Source organism: Eubalaena glacialis, chromosome 13, assembly GCF_028564815.1.
Source record: "Eubalaena glacialis isolate mEubGla1 chromosome 13, mEubGla1.1.hap2.+ XY, whole genome shotgun sequence".
Taxonomy (NCBI): Eukaryota; Metazoa; Chordata; class Mammalia; order Artiodactyla; family Balaenidae; genus Eubalaena; species Eubalaena glacialis.
In genome coordinates, this window is record NC_083728.1 from 31,961,775 (window position 1) to 31,981,319 (window position 19,545).

General features: G+C 50.8%; 1 protein-coding gene across 1 annotated transcript; it reads right to left on the minus strand.

Moving 5' to 3' along the window:
* Positions 1-250: 250 nt before the first annotated feature.
* Positions 251-19,175, minus strand: ADRA1D (adrenoceptor alpha 1D). Its single transcript, XM_061208314.1, has 2 exons — positions 18,056-19,175; positions 251-840 (listed from the first exon to the last, which is right to left on the minus strand). The coding sequence occupies exons 1-2, from the start codon at positions 19,173-19,175 to the stop codon at positions 251-253; spliced, it is 1,710 nt and encodes a 569-aa protein (XP_061064297.1).
* Between the last annotated feature and the right edge of the window lie 370 nt (positions 19,176-19,545).

Sequence of the window (19,545 nt, forward strand, 5' to 3'; positions counted from 1 at the left end):
GCCCCAAGGAGCCCTCAGCCTCTCCCTTGAAAGGAGGAGCAGGGGGCATCTGTGTCCAGGAGGGGGAGCCCATAACTTTCCACCCTTCAAGGGCTTCACCCACACCTCAGTTCCTCAAGGATTCTGGAGAGCAGTCGCCTTGATCAGTTTCTGGGTCCTTGATTCTCACCGGCCTCTTGAACAAAGCCAGCCTCCATCTCCACACCCTTCTCCCATCCCCAGCACACTCCTCGGCCTAACTCAGGGGTCCTTAAATATCAGTCTCCCGGAGATGGCTAGAGTTTGCCAATTCGTAGGCCTGGCAGGTGGTGCCCTCAGCTGCATCACTGGGGACGCCTAAGGACACAGCTTCCACCTCCAAGTGCAGGGCGCACGCAGCCTCTCTGGCGTGCCTCTTTTGCGACAGGCTGCAGACCTTGGCATGCAGCTGGGTGGTGGGTCTCTGGAACGGCACGAGAAGCCTCCACTTGCGAAAGGCGCAGGGCGGCTTTCGACGGCCGACGACCGGAGCCTGCGCCTTGGGTGTGCCTGGGGAGCTGGGGGCTGAGGGCGCGGTGAGGGCCAGCAGGGCCCCGGAGGGTGCGGCGCCTGGGCCAGGAGCGTAGTCAGGGCGCGGGCCGCCATTCGAGGCTTGCCAGTGGTGACCGTAGATGCTCCAGAGGGGGCGGTGGTGCTGGCGACTACGATGGCATTGGCAGCGCAGGAGGCGGAGGAAGGCCCGCTTGAACTCCCGGCTGGAGCAAGGGTAGATGAGCGGGTTCACGCAACTGTTGAAGTAGCCCAGCCAGAAGATAACCTTGAAGACGCCCTCTGAGGGCTTCAGCTGTGGGAAAAGGGAGCCTGTGGGAAGCAGAGACCCAGGCTGGTTAGATGCTGAGGGAGAGGGAGTTCCAGGCAGCGCCTGGTGCAAAGGGGCCACCCTCTCCGCACTACTCCCCTTCCCCCCACCCCTTTCAGGGGCCCTGGCCATTCATCAACCAGTGGCTCTCAAGATATCTCTCCTCAGTGAGTCCCTGATATAGTTCGAGGGTGTCCATGAACTTGAATGAGGAAAAATAGTCATCTTCAGTTTTACTCACGTTTACCTGAAATTGAGCATTTCCAGCGAGTGTAAGCAACAAACCTGAGTAGAATTAGACAAAACGATATGAAATCACTGTTTTGTAGCTCAAAACTGGTGCAATATTGGCAGTTTACCCCCTAATATTAGCAGTTGCTACAGATATTTTGGAATATTGTCTACGCTCCTCACTATTTGGAAGTGTCAGTCACTAGAACACACCACTAGATCTTGTTATTTAAAGCCTTCACATGGAAACACATTGGAGACTAAATCACAGATTTCAGTTAAATGAAGTCGATTTCATCTGCAATCCTTTGTATTTTATTTTTTGCATTTGAAAGAGTAACTCTGAGAAAGGCTCCATACACTTTGCCAGATGCCCAAGTAGTCCCTAGCATAAAAAGGGTAAGAACTCCTGAATTAAATGTTGACCAAGGCTTGCCCTGAGCCAGGCACTGTGCTGGGCTCTCATCAAACACCTGAGGCCCTGCTCTCCCGGTAGCAATGTGGATCACATATCATGGGAATGCAGGTGGGATGATGGTGGTGCTCAGTATATTGGGGTGGGGGGCTTCCAGGGTCTCAGGATGGACAGGAGCCAGGCAGGATGAGGAAGGGCAGAGGGTATCAGGAGTGGAAGGGACAGGTGGGCAAGAGGATAACAAGTTTGGGGCATGGGAATGTCCTGTAGGATATGCTCAGAAAACTTCATTTGAGACAAATGGTGAAGTGCCTTAAATGCTGGGAAGTTTGGCTTTTATTTTGTGGGTAGTTAGGAGCCATGGGTATTTTTGAGCAGGCAAGAGATAGAACCTAGAATTAAGCCTCAATAAACACAATGCCCATGAGCTGTCGGAATGCAGGATAGTGGGGCTGTCCCAGTGGAAGTGGGAAGTGGTCAGGAAGGCTTCTGGGATGGCTTTGAAAGGGAGCAGAGTGCCAGGCAGGAGGAGGTGGGGGCACTGGGGTCTGAGCTGTGCCAGGAAGACCCTCCTCCCTGCATACCTTTCCCCTGTCTTCCCCACCGTAGACCTCAAGGAGTCATGTCTCCAAAGGCACCTAACAAAATGCAAAGACATCATCCAGGAAGCAGAGGCCACTTTGTCACCCTCATTATCCTCAACATCAGCAGGGGTTGGGGGTAGGTGGCAGGAGCGTCCCATGCCAGGCAAAAGCTTCAGGTTTCTGCCAGGCTGAGCAGACCAGGGGTAGTGGTCCTTGACAAATCATGGGACCTGCTTTCTTTTCTCCTTGCCCTCAAAGAAATAAGAGCAGTGTCCCCTACTGAGGGAGCAGAGGCACCATGCCCCCCTCTTTGACCTGGGGACCCTTGCATATCACCCGCCTCCCACCCAGTGGGATCCCTGATGCTAAGAGACACTGTGGAGGAAGAGGAGTGTCAGGCAGTATTGCGTGGCACAGCATTTTCAAACCCTGGTCACGCAGCCTTGAGCAAGTTATTTGGCCATCTAAGTCTCACTCTTCTTTTCTGTGAGATATACACAGCAATTTCTCTGGAAAGGATTTTGTGACGCTTCATAAATTTCAGGGCACAAGGCTTCGCAGGTTTGTAGTAAATACTGGAGTCTGTTCACTCCCCCTTTCCCTACTTCTGTGGCTTTTGAGAGAGGAGACCTTAGCCCTGGGAAGGGACCCCCTTCCCAGCTCTGGAGAGTGGCCAGAAACAGTAGCCAAGACCTGGTGGGTTTGGGGGAGGCTGGGGTATCAATCAGAATGTGTTAAGGAGATAATTTCCCTTGGGAGAAGAATTGGGCAGTTGTCCCTGGAATGTGGGGGCCACCAGCATTGACCTTAGCCTCCAGAAAGACAGCCTCTGAACAGCATCCCTCAACGGCTGCAAAATAAGACAGAGTGCTGAAAATAACTTTCTGACTCAGGCTAGAATTCTTTTATATTTAGCCCAGGATGACAAATCAGGGGACTATGCTTTAAGCAGTAAGCCAAAAGCCAGCCAAAGGGCTTTGTTATTGGTGTGGTTTTGATTCGGATTGGTGGGCAACATGGCATATAGTAGTGTGGCCTGGGCCTTGTTTTAAGCATTAAAATTCTAATTCATGCTCAACCAACCTATGCAGAAGCCTGCTGCCAGCTGGGAATTCCTTACACACAAAGGAGCTGGGATACAAACTCAGCCTTTCAGCCCCAAGTTTTTCCTACTGTGTCCTGCTGAGGGTTCTGTCTTACTTTGGGCTCTCCCAGAAGCAGACCTGAGACAAGGATTCAAATGCAAGTTGTTAATTTGGAAGGTAAATGAAACACCAGTAGTGAAGTGTGATAAAAAGAGGGAAGAGAAGGAAGCCAATGAAAGGAGAGTTAACAAGTTAGTCACTGCTGTGGGCAACTGGGGTGCAATCTCACTGGGAGCTCTGGGGGACTGGAGAACAGGACCAGTAAGGTGAGGGAGGTGGGGTATCTATACTCCCATTACCGTAAGCCAGTGTTTGGGTTGCTCCCTCAGGGTGTTAATTTTCCATACTTCCTGCTTGCTGTGTGGGTGGACAGTGAGGATTTTGTTGTTCAGAGAAAGCTGCAGGTGAAGATATGGAGGCAGCTGCTGGGGCGGAAAGTGACCCATGTTCAGGGGGGATGGGTGGGGCACTGATAGCAGCCGCCACAATTCTGTTTCATTGCTGTCTGCCCTCTGTGCACAGACATCTTGCCTGGAAAATACAGACGTCTGTGCCTTGGGCTCCAGCTTTCACAGACAGGAGCTCCTAAGAGACTTTTACTCTGTTCCTTTCACATATGGCAGTCCTGAGCCTCACACCTACTTCTGCCCAGAGTGCTGCAGTCTACCCCCTACGCCTCCTTGCACCCTGCCTCACTCTTTGCTGCCTGCCTGCCCCAACGTTCTCTCTTCTGCCCACAGCCTCTTTCAAGGATCTCTGGGTTGGGGGAGGGGGGCTTGTGGGCACTTCCCTCCCCTTTGCCATGGATGAGGTGGGTAACTGTCCTGAGACTCCCGAGGGTGCTCACTGGCATTATCCCTGCAGCACTGCCCTGCTGTCAGGGCATCAGTGGACAAGCCCCTTCTCAGCCAGTCCCAACTTTCTCCTCCTCCAGCCACTCTGAGTTATGGCCTCTTAGGTCGACCACTTGGTTTCACCTCTCTTGCCTTCTCAGTTCTCTCCAGCTGCCCAGCACAAGCCCCTGCCAGCCCCGGAAGCCCAGCTACAGGAAAGCCTCAATGGGTACATGGGGGCTCTGAGGCAAGGCCTCTGTCTCTCAGTACCTGGCACTCCCCTTCTCTGTCCTGAGCTGGCTCCCTCTCCTACTCCCCACATTGTCCACAGCCGTTCTTGCAGGCATAAAGCACAGCTGTGCTAACTCATCTTGGCAGTTGTCACTGGAAACAGGTGCTCATGGGACCGTCCTCTCTCGGCCTCCCGCCATCCAGGTGCCCAGCACCACCCCGTTGTTCTCCTTTCTCTTGCAATTCCCGCTTCTCTTCCATCTTCATGTGCATCAGCTAAGTTGCCACACTGACTGCTCACTGCCCTCTGGCCACAGCGGGCTCCCCAGTCTTGTCTCTGTGCTTTTGCACAGGATCATCCTGGACTGCCCTTCCTCCTTCCTCCACCTGGTAGTGCTGGCTCCAGTGGCACTTCCTCCTGGGAGCCTTCGTCACAGCACCCCCTCCCGACCCAGCAGAGTTAGTTGTATTCCCCCCTCCTCTAGCACATCTATTCACTTCTCAATGCCAAGAACACTGCGGGTAACTATCAGTTTCCCATCTATCTGAGCCTTAAATGGAGAGCTCCCCACACCATCCTTGGCACATCATAGGTGCTCCACACATTCTGACCCCCCTCTTTCTGTCACACTCTGCATCCCATCCATTACCAACTCCTGTTGGTCCTGAATCCCCCACTTTGCTCCATCCCCTGTTACCACCCTGGTCCCAGCTACTATCATTATCTACCTACAGTGCCCTTCCAAGTGGGCTCTCTGTTCCTGCCCCTGTGCCCCCCATAGTACCCTGTTCTCCACATAGTAGCTGGGGGGGGGGTGTCCTTTTAAAACATAAGGCTGAGCAGTTCATTTCTTCACTTAAACCTATATTCCACTGCTGACTGCAGCTTTCTGTCCTCTCTCTCTTTCTCATCTGAACTTTGACCTGCCAGCCCCTTGGATTTCTCCTATCATCTCTGCTTAGCTGAGACTTCTCCTCATTTGCACCCCAGCCATTCTTTCCTCAGTCCTTCCATGCACATGTCCTTCTGGATTTGGGTTGTATTTATCCAGCCAGATCCTAACTCTGGAGAGATTCACCCACACTCTGAACACACTTAGGGTCTCCAACCTCAGCTCTGTGTCCTGGCTTCAAGCAATCTTGCCACCCATCCTCAGCCCACTCCCCCCGCCACCGATTCCTGCAACAGCTCCTTTGAGCCTTTACTCCTCTCCACAGGCCCTGCAGTCTGCCCCTTCGCCTTCTCCAAAGCAGTTGATCTCACTTCCTGTTTCACAGAGAAAACAAGACAAAGAAGTTGGGCACTCACTCAAACCTTCTTCACCTGTCTTCCTCCTTGGTAAGAAAGGAGTCTCTCCTCCCACCCAAGGTTCATGTCCCTACTTGTGTTGTAGAGCTCTCGACCCATCAGTCACTTGTGAGCTTGCCTCTGTCACAGCTGCACCCTCTTTGCTGGTTCTCTGGCTATGACTTCATTCTTTCCACACTTTCTATCCACACATGCCGTCTCCTCTTCCCCACCTGCTTTTCACTCCACTGCTTTGCCCCACTGCCCCACTCCACCCCAGCCCTCCCACATGCAGATACAGCTCTTACCCATCCTGGACACTTCTCATCTCACCCAGGGCTTCTGGGGCACCATTCTCTTGGATTTTCTACTCCTTGTCAATTGCCTTTGCTCCTTCTTCCTCATGTCCCCACTGCTACGTGTAGGAGTGCCCTTATAAGAAGAGTCTTGTAATCTCTTCTCTTTGCATTCTCCTGGCAATTTCAGCCAGGCTCACTGACTTTTGGCTGGTAATGCCCACAGTTCTATCTCCAGCTCAGTTTGCTCTCCCAATTTCTAGACTCATAGATCCCAGACTCAATTCCTCCCAGACATTTCCACTTGGATGTCTACTGGCATCTCACACTTATCCTGCCCTCATAAAGCTTACATGTCATAGGGCAAGACCAGAAATACATATGATAAACAAGGAAAATGCAAACGTATCAGATAATAAAACATGCTAATAAAAAACAAAGTAGGGAAGGAAGATACCTAGTGTGTATTTATGTATGTGTGTGCGTGTGGCTGGGGGTGGTGGTATAAATTTTGGGTAAAGTGGCCAGAGAAGGCCTGCTGAGAATGTGACGTTTGAGTAAAGAGCTGAATGAGGCATGTGGACATTTTGGGGAAAAGCATTCCAGGTAGAGGAAACAGCAAGTGCAAAGGGCCTGAGGTGGCCCTGGTATGTTTGCAGAACAATGACAAGGCTAATGTGGATAGAATGGAGTGATTGAGTGCACAGCAGAAGGGGATGAGGTTGAAACTCAACCACTACCCTCCTCCCTGCGCCCTCCTACCCTGTCTGAGACACAATCACCTCTCCCCTTGAGTAATTCAGCAGCCTCCCGACTGTCTCTTGCGTGTACCCTTGCAGCCTGAAATCTACCCTCAACCTGGCAGCTAGAACGATTCTTTAAAAATATTGGGTTGGCCAAAAGTTTAGTTCAGTGTTTTCCGTAAGATGGCTCGAGTAGCGCTTAGTTGTCTTTAACTTCATTCACAAAAATTTTGTTAGATTGTATTGTGACAGCTGTCATATCAGCATGCATTTAAAAAAAAACTTATCAAAATTGGTGAATTTTTGTGTAGCTATTTTAATATTGAAGATGGAAGAAAAAAAGCATCATTTACAGCGTATTATGCTTTATTATTTCAAGAAAGGTAAAAATGCAACTGAAACGCAAAAAAAGATTTGTGCAGTGTATGGAAAAGGTACTGTGACTGATCGAACGTGTCAAAAGTGGTTTGTGAAGTTTCATGCTGGAGATTTCTTGCTGGACGATGCTCCATGGTCGGGTAGACCAGTTGAAGCTGACAGGGATCAAATTGAGACATTAACTGAGAACCATCAACATTATACCACGCGGGAGATAGCTGACATACTCAAAATATCCAAATCAAGTGTTGAAAATCATTTGCACAAGCTTGGTTATGTGAATCACTTTGATGTTTGGGTTCCACAGAAGTTAAGCGAAAAAACCTTCTTGACTGTATTTCCACATGCGATTCTCTACTTAAACATAATGAAAAGTTTCCGTTTTTAAAACGAATTGTGACGGGTGATGACAAGTGGATACTGTACAATAATGTGGAAAGGATGAGATGGTGGGGCAAGCGAAATGAACCACCACCAACCACACCAAAGGCCGGTCTTCATCCAGAGAAGATGATGTTGTGTATATGGTGGGATTGGAAGGGAGTCCTCTGTTATGAGCTCCTTCTGGAAAACCAAGCGATTAATTCCAACAAGTACTGCTCCCAATTAGACCAACTGAAAGCAGCACTCAACAAAAACCGTCTGGAATTAGTCAACAGAAAATGCATAATCTTCCATCAGGATAACGCAAGACCGCACGTTTCTTTGATGACCAGGCAAAAACTGTTACAGCTTGGGTGGGAAGTTCTGATCCATCGACCATATTCACCAGACATTGCACCTTTGGATTTCCATTTTTTTCAGTCTTTACAAAATTCTCTTAATGGAAAAAATTTCAATTCCCTGGAAGACTGTAAAAGGAACAGTTCTTTGCTCAAAAAGCTAAAAAGTTTTGGGAAGATGGAATTATGAAGTTGTCTGAAAAATTTCAGAAGGTAGTGGAACAAAACAGTGAATATGTTGTTCAATAAAGTTCTGGGTGAAAATAAAGAATGTGTCTTTTATTTTTACTTTAAAACCGAAGGAACTTTTTGGCCAACCCAATAGAACTAGATCATGTCACTCCTCAAGCTCAAAACCCTCTAAGGGCTGCCATTCCCCCTCACAGCTTGACATATGGTCCCCTGACCCCCTGACATCCTCTCCTACTCCCCCCCACTCTGTTCCAGCCACACTACCCTCCTTTTGCTTCTTGGACATGCCAGACACACTCCCACCTTGGGCCTTTGCATTTGCTTTTCCCCAGAATCTTCTTCCCCCAGAAATCCACATGGCTCCCTGACCTCCCATCTAAAATTGCAGTGTGCCTGGAAACAACCCAAGGGCCCACCAACAGATGACTGGTTTAAGACGATGTGGTATATATAAACAATGGAATATTACTCAGCCATAAAAAGAATGAAATATTGCCACTTGCAGCAACATGGATGGATCTAGAGATTGTCATACTAAGTGAAGTAAGTCAGAGAAAGACAAATATTATATGATATGACTTACATGTGGAATCTAAAAAATAATACAAATGAATCTATATACAAAACAGAAACAGACTCACAGACATAGAAAACAAACTTATAGTTACCAAAGGGGAGAGGGAGGGAGGGAGGGACAAATTAGGAGTGTGAGATTAACAGACACAAACTACTATACATAAAATAGATAAGCAACAATAATTTACTGTATAGCACCTGGGACTGTATTCAGTATCTCATAATAATCTATAAAGGAAAATAATCTAAAAAAAAAACTGAATCACTTTGCTGTACAACTGAAAACAACATGATATTATAAATCAACTACAATAAAAAAAATTGCAGTGTCCCCCACCCCATACTCCCCATCTCCCTCAACTGGCTCTATCTGTGGCCCTTATCACCTTCTCTTGTACTATTTGAGTTATTCTTCATTTTGTCTATCACCTTTCTCCCTGCAGTAGGAGTCCATGGGGCAGGACTAGTGTCTGTTTTGCTTGGTGCTGCACTCCCATTGCCCAGAAGACCTCATGAACACATTGAACACAGTAGGTGCTCAACACTTGCTGAGTTTGCTGAATGAGTCCCTCTTTTCTACCCTATATGTCACCATGTCTGGTACATTCAATTTTCTCTCTAGTGGGGTCCCTCCCTTCACCTCATTCCTGAAGCGTTTGCTGACTCTGGCATCTCATTTTGTTTACATGGCTGTGACAGCCCCCAGTGGTCCCTTGTCTCCTCTACTCTGCACACAGCTGCTGGAGACTTATTGTAAAAAAAAATGGTTTCTCTCCTTTCCCCTCTGAAAACCGTTGGTGGCTTCTAATGGCTCTGAGGAATAAACCCAAATTTTCTTGTGTTGCATTCAAGTCTTTTTAGAATCCTAAGCTGTCTTCAGCTTACCTCCCTCCCAAATTGGCCACACGAAGCAACAAGCATGTCTTCCCACAGAGGCTGGGCTCCTTCTGCCTTCCTGCATGGCTCTAACTGCTCCCACGGTGCTTTCTGCTTCCTCCCACCCATCCCTCCAGCCCAGGTCAGGTGTCCTCCCCCACCAAGCCTGGGTTAGGTGCCCTTTTATGCACGCCTGCATCTTAACAAATAAAATTTGTTACTGCTCTATCTACTCTCCTAGACTCTAGGTTTCTTGAGGGCAGGGATGGGATTAATTATTCTTTTCATCCCAGCCTCTAACACACGTGCCTGATCCAGAGCAGTGGTTGTAAAGTATCTGTTGAGTGAGTGGATAAATGCTGTTTGGGTAGATGTAGGTAGCCTCTAAAGTGACGAGGAAGGAAATGGGAGCTCACGCTTGCTTTCCGAGTGTTCAGTACCTACCAGGCTCCATGCTGGGCCCTGTATGTAGCACTTCTCATTTAATTCTCATGGCATTAGCATCCCACTTTGCAGAGATTCTAGTTATCTCCGGAGGGCAAGTGGCAGCATCAGGATTTGAACCTGCGTCAGTCTAGCCCTAAAGTGCTTGGTCTTTCCATGACATCATGCAAAGATAGAAAAAAAACTTCCCCTGGTCTTCCAGGGGTCCTGGGGTCAGGATCCACAAAGACTCACTTAATACCTTCCAGCAGCTGCTCCACAAGCAGCATGCCCATCCCTACCTCTGGACTTTCGTACATTTGGCCTGGTCTGGAGGATGGCCCTCTTCCTTTCTCCATAGCAGGTCTCTCCAATTCTTCAGACTTGGGCATAGAACCACCTCTCCAGGAGCAGTTCTGTGATTAATTCCACTCCCGGGGTCTGCGGAGGTGAGAGTGGTTTCTGGAGTGTGTGTGCCTTGAGCACTTCTGATTCTGCCTCCACCAAGTGGCATTCATTGGCCTTCTCTATGGCCTTTAGGGTGGCCTGTGGGGGCTGCCATATTGAATTCGGCTCCTGTGCACGCATGCCCATCCAGAACACTCAGAAAGGCTGGGCTGTTGCCTGCTCGCTGCATCTCAGGAAACAGACCCCAGCCTCCTGGGAGGAGCCCCAGAAAGCCACTTGGCCATCTCCTTCCCCTTCTTCAAATCTTTGCTCAAAAGTCACCTTTAAGTTTTGAAGTTGATGCTATTAGTGCCCCACCCAGGTGCCCCTGGTCCCCAGCTGCTGTGAATGTTGGCTGCTAATGGCTTATAGTTGGCTGCTAATGGAGAATTGCCCTTGACCTATGGGAGCTGCTTCAACTGGGAGATGACACCTTCCCACCAAGGTGGCAGCCCACAGCCAGTGATAGACTGAGCGGGGATGGAAAAGGCCAGACTCCTTATCTCGAGGTGGCACAATTCTCTGTTGTCGTTCTTGTTCCAGGGATCAGGCTGAGGCCAGACTTTGAGACCACATCCTGGGTTTAGCTCTTTTCTGACTTATCCTGCTTCCCTCCCTCCCAGGTACCTCCTGAGAGCTTCCCTCAGTCCATCACTTGCATAAGAACTCCTGTCTCAGGCTCTATGTACAGGGACGTGACCCAGGACACACTTTGCATGGATGTATCTTCAAGCTCTCTTGATTGGTCCTAAACCTATAATCCAGGGATTAGCTCTTGGTCACTGTTTCAACTCTTCCACCCACTGCTGAGAAAGGCAGGGCATGAATTTACATGTTCATGTCCATTTCTCTCCACTCAACAGGCAGGCTGGAGCATGGGAGTGAACACATTGACCTACCTATGAGGAGAGGTGGTCAGGATGTGGGTAGGAGATGACTGCAAACACAACTCTTGCCTGCTTCTCTCTGCTCCTCGACCTTTTCTTGCATGTATCCATCAAGTTTGCTCCCACCTGCCTTCCCCTATTCCCTGTTTTGGGGTGCCTCTGTCAGGAGTCTAACCTAATGTCCAGGGATGCTGAACATCCACTAGTCAGAAGAGGCAGGGCCTCTCCTGTGTCAGCAGGTTACCCCACTCTTTGGCATGTTGGCTGGGCTAGCCTGGCCTGCACACTGTTGGGGAAACTAAGGCAGGCTGAGATTGGCGGCGGAGGTCTGCAGCCTTATCACAGGCCAGTCCCCTCTCCTAAGTAAGAGCAATATGCAGGCCCAGGAGATGCTGCTGAGATGCTGGTTAAGGCTGGAACTGGCCAATCTGGCCAAGCCTCGCTGAGGAGTGACAGTGCTGAAGCCAAGGGGGGACTGTGTGATTAACAGCATTCTTTTGGCATCACCAGAAGGGAACTTGTTCTTGGTAGAATGTCAGAATTCACAGCCAGTCTTGTTCATAGCTTGCAGCCAACCATGGACTATTAGGCTGCACTCCAGCCTTTCCCCTTTCCCACCTCCTCCCTCACCAGTGACTTTTCTATCCACAAGCAGCCATTTTCTCTAGCCAGAAAGAAATAGAGGGGTTAAAAATACCATGTACCATATTCAGGTCTTTCCCTGCCAACAGGGCTAGCAGAGATGGAATTCCCAGTCCTAGACTCCCTTTCTCTCTCCTAGTTCTTTCAGCTGCTCACTCAGTGCTTCTGACTCTAGAACTCAATTGCACCTTCCCCAAGAGAGGCTGGGAAGCAGCGGACCTCTTTGCAATATTTTAAAGGGTCGGCCTCTCTCATAAGGCACACTTGAGCTGAGACCTGAAGACCCTCTGAGGGAGTGAGTCATGCATCTACCTGAAGAAAGAGAATTCCAGACAGAGGAGAGGGCATGTGCAAAGGCCCTGAGGCAGCAGGGTACCGCACAAGTTCAAGGACAACCAAGTTAGGACTGCTGGAACAGAGAAGGGGAGGGAGAGATGGTAAGAGATAAGGCCATTTTGAAGCAGAGACAATCATGGAAGGCTGTCAGGAAGAGGTGACCTGAATAGGGTCCAGGTCTCAGATGGATTATAAAGACATGGAGTTGAGGCTATTGTGGGGTAGCTGTGCCAAGCCAAATCTCTTGAATTCCTTGCATTGCCAATCTTCCATGGTGAGAGGTAACTGGTGGGTCCTCTGGCTTGAGATAGACAAGGAATAGATCAGAAGTCCCTCTGTGCCCCGTGTTTGCCTCAGGATCCTTGAGCTCTGTGGGGCTGGCCTAGAACTACTGGTCTGGCCCTGGACATCCTTCTGCAGCTGTGCGGATTGGCAGGGAGGGGCAGTTCCTAGAGCCACAGAGGCTGCCTGGTGGGGCCCAAGGCAGGGAGATGAGTCACAGACCTGTTCAGTGTCCTACACTGGACCCCACCCATTCCCCTTCAGCTCTTCTCCCTCCCCTTCTCCCCTCTCTCTCTCTCCACCTTCCCTCTCTCCCCCTCTTTTCCACTCTTGTTGTCACTTCTTAACTCATTCCCTGATCTGTGGCCTTGGAGTGGTCACACCCCAAGCTCTGCGTGCCCAAGGCTGAAGTCCCTGCCAAATGGCCCTTGTGCTCGACTGAACATGACCCTGAAATAAGCATGAACCTTTCAGTTCTCAGGCCACACTGACAAATGGCTCATGAGTTGGAGCAGATCAGTGCTTTTGCCAGAGGAGAGAAGTTCCCAGACAGTGGTCACTCTGTCCAGGAGTCCCAGCACTGAGTTGCTGGGACATTGACCACTAGGTCCCAATGCTGGCTCTCAGAGGCCCAGGCCAATGTTCTACTGGGTCACCATCTGCAAAGGAGGGCAGGCAAATCCTCTAGCATTCAAGGAGAACTTTTTGGTGGGCATATAGCTCATGAAGCAGGATGGGGCAGGGTTCAGGTGGGGTCAGAGGTGGGCTCAGGAACTCAGAGACTTTCCCATGAGGAGTAGACTCAAGGGCTCTGGCGGTCTGGGAGGACCAAGCCACGCAGGAAGTGGTCATGTCCTATGGCAATGCTCAGGGCCCTCATGGCCAGGATCTGGGGCAGAAGTGAGCCTGGAACTGAGCCTGGGGGGAGGTAAGCAGGTGCTGAGGCATTTGGTGAGATTTAAAGCTTAAAGCATGGCTGCCAACTGACCCTTAACCCTGGCTTCAGTTTGACCTCTGATCTCTGACCCAGGCAGGAAGTAACAAGGACTCTAGGGCCAAGGGCACCCATTGGCCAACCCCAAAACAGTGATGTCTATAATGTGTGACAGATTTAAAAATCACTTTTAACATGGTACTAAAAAACCTATTGGTCCCCTTTGGAAAGATTGCTAGGAAATTGACTCTTCTTTTGATAAAGGAGAGAGCATTGAGCAGCTCTCCTGATTTTCCTGTATGGACTCTATTTCAAGTGACCAAATAGCTAGTGGTGAATTCTTTTTAGAATTTTAGTCTACAAATGCAGAAGGAATGACAGAATTTGGATATCACCACTTTCAGTCCCAGTAATATAATGGGTCCAGGCCATGGTCAATGGCTGCTAAAACTAGCAGGTGAAAGGCTGATGGAACATTTTATAATGAATGAATCAGGCTGACTGCATCTGAACCCCTGATCAATCTTAACATCACAAAAGAAAAGAAATCTTGTCCCAAACACTGAACTTGAATCTGGTCAAGCCAGTTTACAGGAAGTACAGGGAACAGGGGACACATTAAATGGCACTAATAGGGATGCAAACTCCAAAATGTGGGCAACTCCTTTGGGACAAACAATCAGGTTTCTTTACCAAATAAGCTGAAAGGGAAAAGGTGGGGGTAGGGGAATCTTATTAATCAAAGAAACTGAGGAGACAAATCAAGAGCATGCAATGTATGTACTTTTTTTTGGACCCTGATTCAAACAAATAAACTAAAATTTTATGAGGAAATCAGCAACATTTGAACACTAAGATATTTGGTACTATTAAACAATGATTTTTATGTGTTATAATGGATTTTGGTTATTTTTTAAAAGTTCTTCTAGAAATATACATTGAAGAATTTACAGATGAACTGATACGGTGTCTGGGATTTTCTTCAAAATAATAAGCAGTGGTGGAAAGTGGGCGGGGGTTGAAATGAACGAAGATCAGCCTTGGGTTGATACTTGTTGAAGCTGGGGCCATCATACCGTTCTGTCTACTTATGTGTTTGAAACTATCCATGATTTTTAAAAATGGAAAATAAAACCCCTAGCTCATTGCTTGTTCATAATAATCACTCAATAAATGTTAGCTGTTATGTTTAAAAACTTTTTTAGATCATATAAATGGGGGATCACCCCCAATGCATTGCGAGTAAGGGAGGTCTCTGCTTACAGAGAGGCTGTTATACTAAGTGAAATAAGCCAGTCACAGAAGGACTGCATGACTCCACTTCCATGAGGTATCTAAAATAGTCAAATTCAAAGAAAGAGTGGAATGGTGGGTGCCAGGGGCTGAGGGGAGGGGGAAATGGGGAGTTGCTAATCAATAGGCATAAAGTTTTAGTTAAGCAAGATGAATAAATTCTACAGATCTGCTGTACAACCTTGTGCCTAGAGTTAACAATACTGCATGCTTAAAAATTTGTTAAAAGGGTAGATCTCATGTTGTGTTCTTACCACAGGAATAATAATAATAATAATAAAGATAGAGGGCTGTGCTTTGTCAACCAGATCCTCGGCACGGAAGGATGTGAAAAGACCATGGGTTCTGCCACTTCTTCCTTCTATACACACACTGACCAAGCATCTACTATGTGCCAGGTGCCACGAAGGCACAGATAGGAGATGTAATACCAGCCTCTTCTTCAGGCTTTTGGGCCAGGGAACAGTAATGCCATTCCTGAGAACTTGCTGCAGTGCACCCCCTGCCTCTCTCCCTGAGTCTGTGGACCCTGCGCCACCTCAGGGAGCCTTTGGAGATGGGTCCTTCAGCACTTGGCCAGCACTCTGAGACGCAAATGCTGAATCTACCCTCCACACCTGGCTGCCAAAGTGTGCTTTCCAGCCTGGACACCAATTCCTCAGATGGCAGCCTCCTCCTGCCTCCTCCCTCCTTCTCTCCCTCTCTCTCTCTCATTAAGGCATAAGATACTGACAGTCAAGTTTATAAAGTGTGTACATTTTAAGAGTACAGACTGATGACTTTACATATATATTCACCAATGTAGTCACTGCCTAGATCGAGTCACAGACAGGGAAACGGAGGTGTGGGGGATGACCCCTAGTCCCTCTCTGAGCCCCTCAGGATTTTAGGTGCCCTGTGCTTGTGTCCCATTCTTTCCTGCCCAGCAACTTGGGCCCCAGTGGCCCCACAGGTGAGCATACCTTGTCTGTATCTCTCTCTGCTGCAGCTCTGGCTTGACTAAAACATTTCAGGTGATAGATGGCTGTTCACGGCCCCCTGTGCCAGTGTACCCCTGGGACCCTGGGCCCACTTCCTAAAGCTTTCGATATCCTCTGGGCTATTGGGGCTGCTCACTGGCCATGTCACTGCTGTGGCTGAGGCTCCTGCTTCCACTTGGCTTTGTGTGTGGAGATGTGGGTGAAGGGTACCCAGGGTCTGCTCAACAACCCCAGGTTGTGGCCCTACTTGGCACCTTCATTTCCATGGCCTGTGGCCCTTGCTGGCACACAGTGCTTTTTCTCAATCCTCCCACGTTTGCTGCTCCTCACACCTGGTGTGGGAACCAGGGCCTGCAAGGAGGGAGGTACCACCTTCTCCTGTCTGCCCCCTTCTCTGCCTCCTTCTGGGTTCTTTCAAAGTGGGTACTCCCCAAGGCTCCTTCCCCAGCCCGTCTCTTCTCTTTGTCCATCCATCCTCTTTCTGGGAGACTGTTCCCCACACTCCTGCTTCTGCAACCATATCCATCCTTGGTCCCCTTATCTAAGTTCCCAACATCCTCTTCCCCCAAGCACATACTGGCACCTCCTACCAAAATATGCCAGCCCCTTGGATTCCACTTTCACCCCCAAAAGTTGCTGCTCAGAATGTTCCCTGTTCCTCCAAAGATGCCTCCCTCCTCCCAGGCCTGGCCCCAGAGCTCCTGGGGGGGGGGTTGCTCCTGGCCCCCCTTCTTCCTGCACAACCCTCAGGCCACTCCTGCTTGTACCACAGGCTCTGTCCTCCTGTTCTCTCTGCTGTCCTGCCCTCCAAGCCACATCATGGCAGATCAGAATATTCTGTTTCCCTGCTTGGCCTCTGTCCTACTTGCTCATTATTGCCAGATTCCACTAAATTCAGCTCCATTGTGGCCCTGGGCTTTTTTCTAGAACTTGGTGAGGTGCCATGGGAGGCTGGGCACAGTGCAGACCGGCAGGAAGGGAGAGGCAAGGATAGCCCCAGGGTTCCCATACGAGGTGTGAGGAGCAGCAGAGATGAGGGGTTGAGGAAGAGCAGTGTCTGCCAGCAAGGGCAGAGGCCATGGAGATTTAGGGATGACTTTTTGGAAGAGGGAGACGTGATCTCGACCTCAAAAAACAGTAGCCTTTTGCAGTGTTGATTGTAACAGTGAAAAATTAGAAAAACTGAACACAGCAGGAGACTGCGTCAACACACCATGGCATACTCTCAAACGGAATACTATACTGTTGCTAAAATAACCAGAATGGATAAATCTCAACGACAAAACATTGGGTGAAAAGGGCAAACTGAAGATGTATGTGCACAGCTGGTGCAATTTATATAAGTCCAAAGGACACACAGAACAATACTATTTATTATTATGGATTCAGGTGTTTGTAGTAAGAGTATAAACATGTGTGTGGGAGTGATAAACACCAGATTTACCTCTGTGGAGAGAGGGAGAAAATGAGGAAGGGACAGGAGGAGGGAACTTAGTTGTTCTGTTTATCTGAAAGGAGAGAGAGGAAGTGATCTGAGGCAAATATGGCGAAATGTTATCATCTGTTCAATGCGGGTGATTACAGGTACATGGGAGGTCCTGGCTTGGGCTGGCTGGTTGCACCTGTGGGTGAAGTGACTCAGGGCAAATGCAACCCCATAGATGCTGTTCCCTTTCTTCTCCCTGTGCTGACCGAGCCCCAAGGCTTCCAGGAGGGGCCTCAAGGCGTGGGAGGAAGGTCCTGAGAACAGCTGCCCACCTCCCAGGACTAGAGGAAAGCCTGTGAAAGAAATAGCAAAGTTCTCCAGAAGTGCTAGGACTCCGTAATTTAAGAAACTACAATGAACAATATTAACTTTCCATTTGATAAGATGCCCTTTTCCTTTCTTTCTCACCTCCACACAGACCCCCCCCCCACAAGAGGAGATTTCAGAAATGAGAGCCCATGGCATTCACAGATACCAGCTGGGGAGGGCCTCCCAGGGGGGCCCAGCTTCCAAACTGAGAGAAAGCAGGTGGCTTCTGGTGTCTTCTGATGTTCACGTAGACTGGCCAGGGATTGCTGCCCATGAATGAATGTAGGCCCTGGTGGTGGAGGGAGGGAGATATGTAGACAAGCACATACACTGCTCGCCACATACTACGGGAGCAGATGCACACACAGATTTCCACTGACCTTTTATATTTAGAGGAGTTGGGAGTGTAAAACAAGCCCAGGGCTTGTAATGGCAGTGAAGAAGGGGGAAGGCCAGAAAAGTTAGAAGCTCATAAAACAAATCCTGCAAGCATGAAGAGCCTATTTGTCTCCCACAAAGCAGCACCCGCACGTGTCAAAGAGACCAGGCAGGTTACTAAGTAAACCTTCCATGCTCAGGTGGACGGTCACCCTCCATTGGGAAGGGCCATCCAAGTCTGGGTGCCAGGAAGGGATGGTCACAGGCTCAGGGAGGAAGAGAAGAGGCTGGTGGGAGAGGGGTCACTCACCCAGTGGCAGGACGAAGAAAAAGGGGAACCAGCAGAGCACGAAGACGCCCACGACGATGGCCAGCGTCTTGGCTGCCTTCTTCTCACGGGAGAACTTGAGCAGACGCACCGACAGTGAGCTGCGGAAGGTGTGGCCCTTGGCGCTGCGCATCCCACCGTGGGCTCCGTCTGAGCCAGTGCTTGCGCCGCGACAATGGATGCGCAGCACCACCTCTGAGGCCTTGCCCCGCTCGCGCTTGACTCCCGCCTCCAGGCTGCGCGTGGTGCTTCGCGCTACCACATACACGCGGCAGTACATGACCACAATGACGGCCATAGGCAGGTAGAAAGAGCACAGGGAGGAGAAAACAGCGTATCCCGCCTCCTCCGTGATGCCACAGAAGCGCTCGTCAGGGGGCACCGGCTCCTTCCAGCCCAGCAGCGGCCCCACAGACACCACGAGGGCTACGGCCCAGAGCAGCGCCAGGATGGCGGCCGCCTTGCGCTCGGTCATGATGGCTGGGTACTTGAGTGAGTGGCGCACGCCCACATACCGGTCCACCGAGATTGTGCAGAGGCTGAGGATGGAGGCCGTGCAGCACAGCACATCCACGGCGGCCCACACGTCGCAGAAGGCCCGGCCGAAGGCCCAGAAGCCCAGAACCTCCATGGTGGCCGAGAAGGGGAGCACCGTGGCGCTCAGCAGCAGGTCGGCCACGGCCAGGTTCACAATGAAATAGTTTGTGACCGTCTGCAGGTGGCGGTTGCAGGCCACGGAGAGGATGACCATCAGGTTGCCCGCCACGGCCGTGAGGATGAAGGCGGCCAGGAAGACGCCCACGCCCACGCCCTGCGCACTCACCACCAGCCCCCCGACGGCCGCCGTGCCGTTCACCTCGCCGCCGGCGCCGGTGACCCCGGGCTCCCCAGCGGAGCTCCGGTTGTCCTCGCCGCTGCCCGCGCCCACCACGCCGCCGCCGCTGCCACCGCCTGCGGTCACCCGCACGCCGTCCACCGCCCGGCCCTCCGAGGCAGCCGCGCCGCCCGCGCCACCCCCGCCACCGCCCGCGCTGGAGCTCCCGGCACTGCTGTCGGAGCAGGGTCCCTCGAAACTGACGTTCAGGAGATAGCGGAAAGTCATCTCAACGCGCGGCCGTCGGGGGCCGGGCCTGGGCGCAGGACGAGCGACTGGTAGGGCTGGGGGCTCCGGCACCAGCCCCGCGCGCTGGTCCTGTCGGGGTCCTGCCTCAGTTCCTGTGACGTGGAGCACTGCTGCCCGCGAGCGGAGCGGGCGGCCGCGGAGTGGGACCGAAGAGCCGGGGCTGGCGACGCGCGCCGCTCTCGCAGCGTGCCCAGGCGAGCGGGCAAAGCGGCGGCTCGGGGCCGGGCGGTGCGGGCGGCGACCACTGAGGCGCTAGCTACTGGGCGCGGGGCCGGGACGGAGGAAGGGCAGCGCCGGGGATGAGGAGGGGGCGCCGGCACCGAGGGACCCGGCGCCACACTTGTCGGAA

Bases quoted from the DNA above. Each gene is read 5' to 3' on its own strand.
- ADRA1D (XM_061208314.1), bottom strand. From the start codon at position 19,175: ATGACTTTCCGCTATCTCCTGAACGTCAGTTTCGAGGGACCCTGCTCC. The intron at 841-18,055 runs GTGAGTGACCCC...TGCTTCCCACAG, and splicing joins TTTCTTCGTCCTGCCACTGG to GCTCCCTTTTCCCACAGCTG.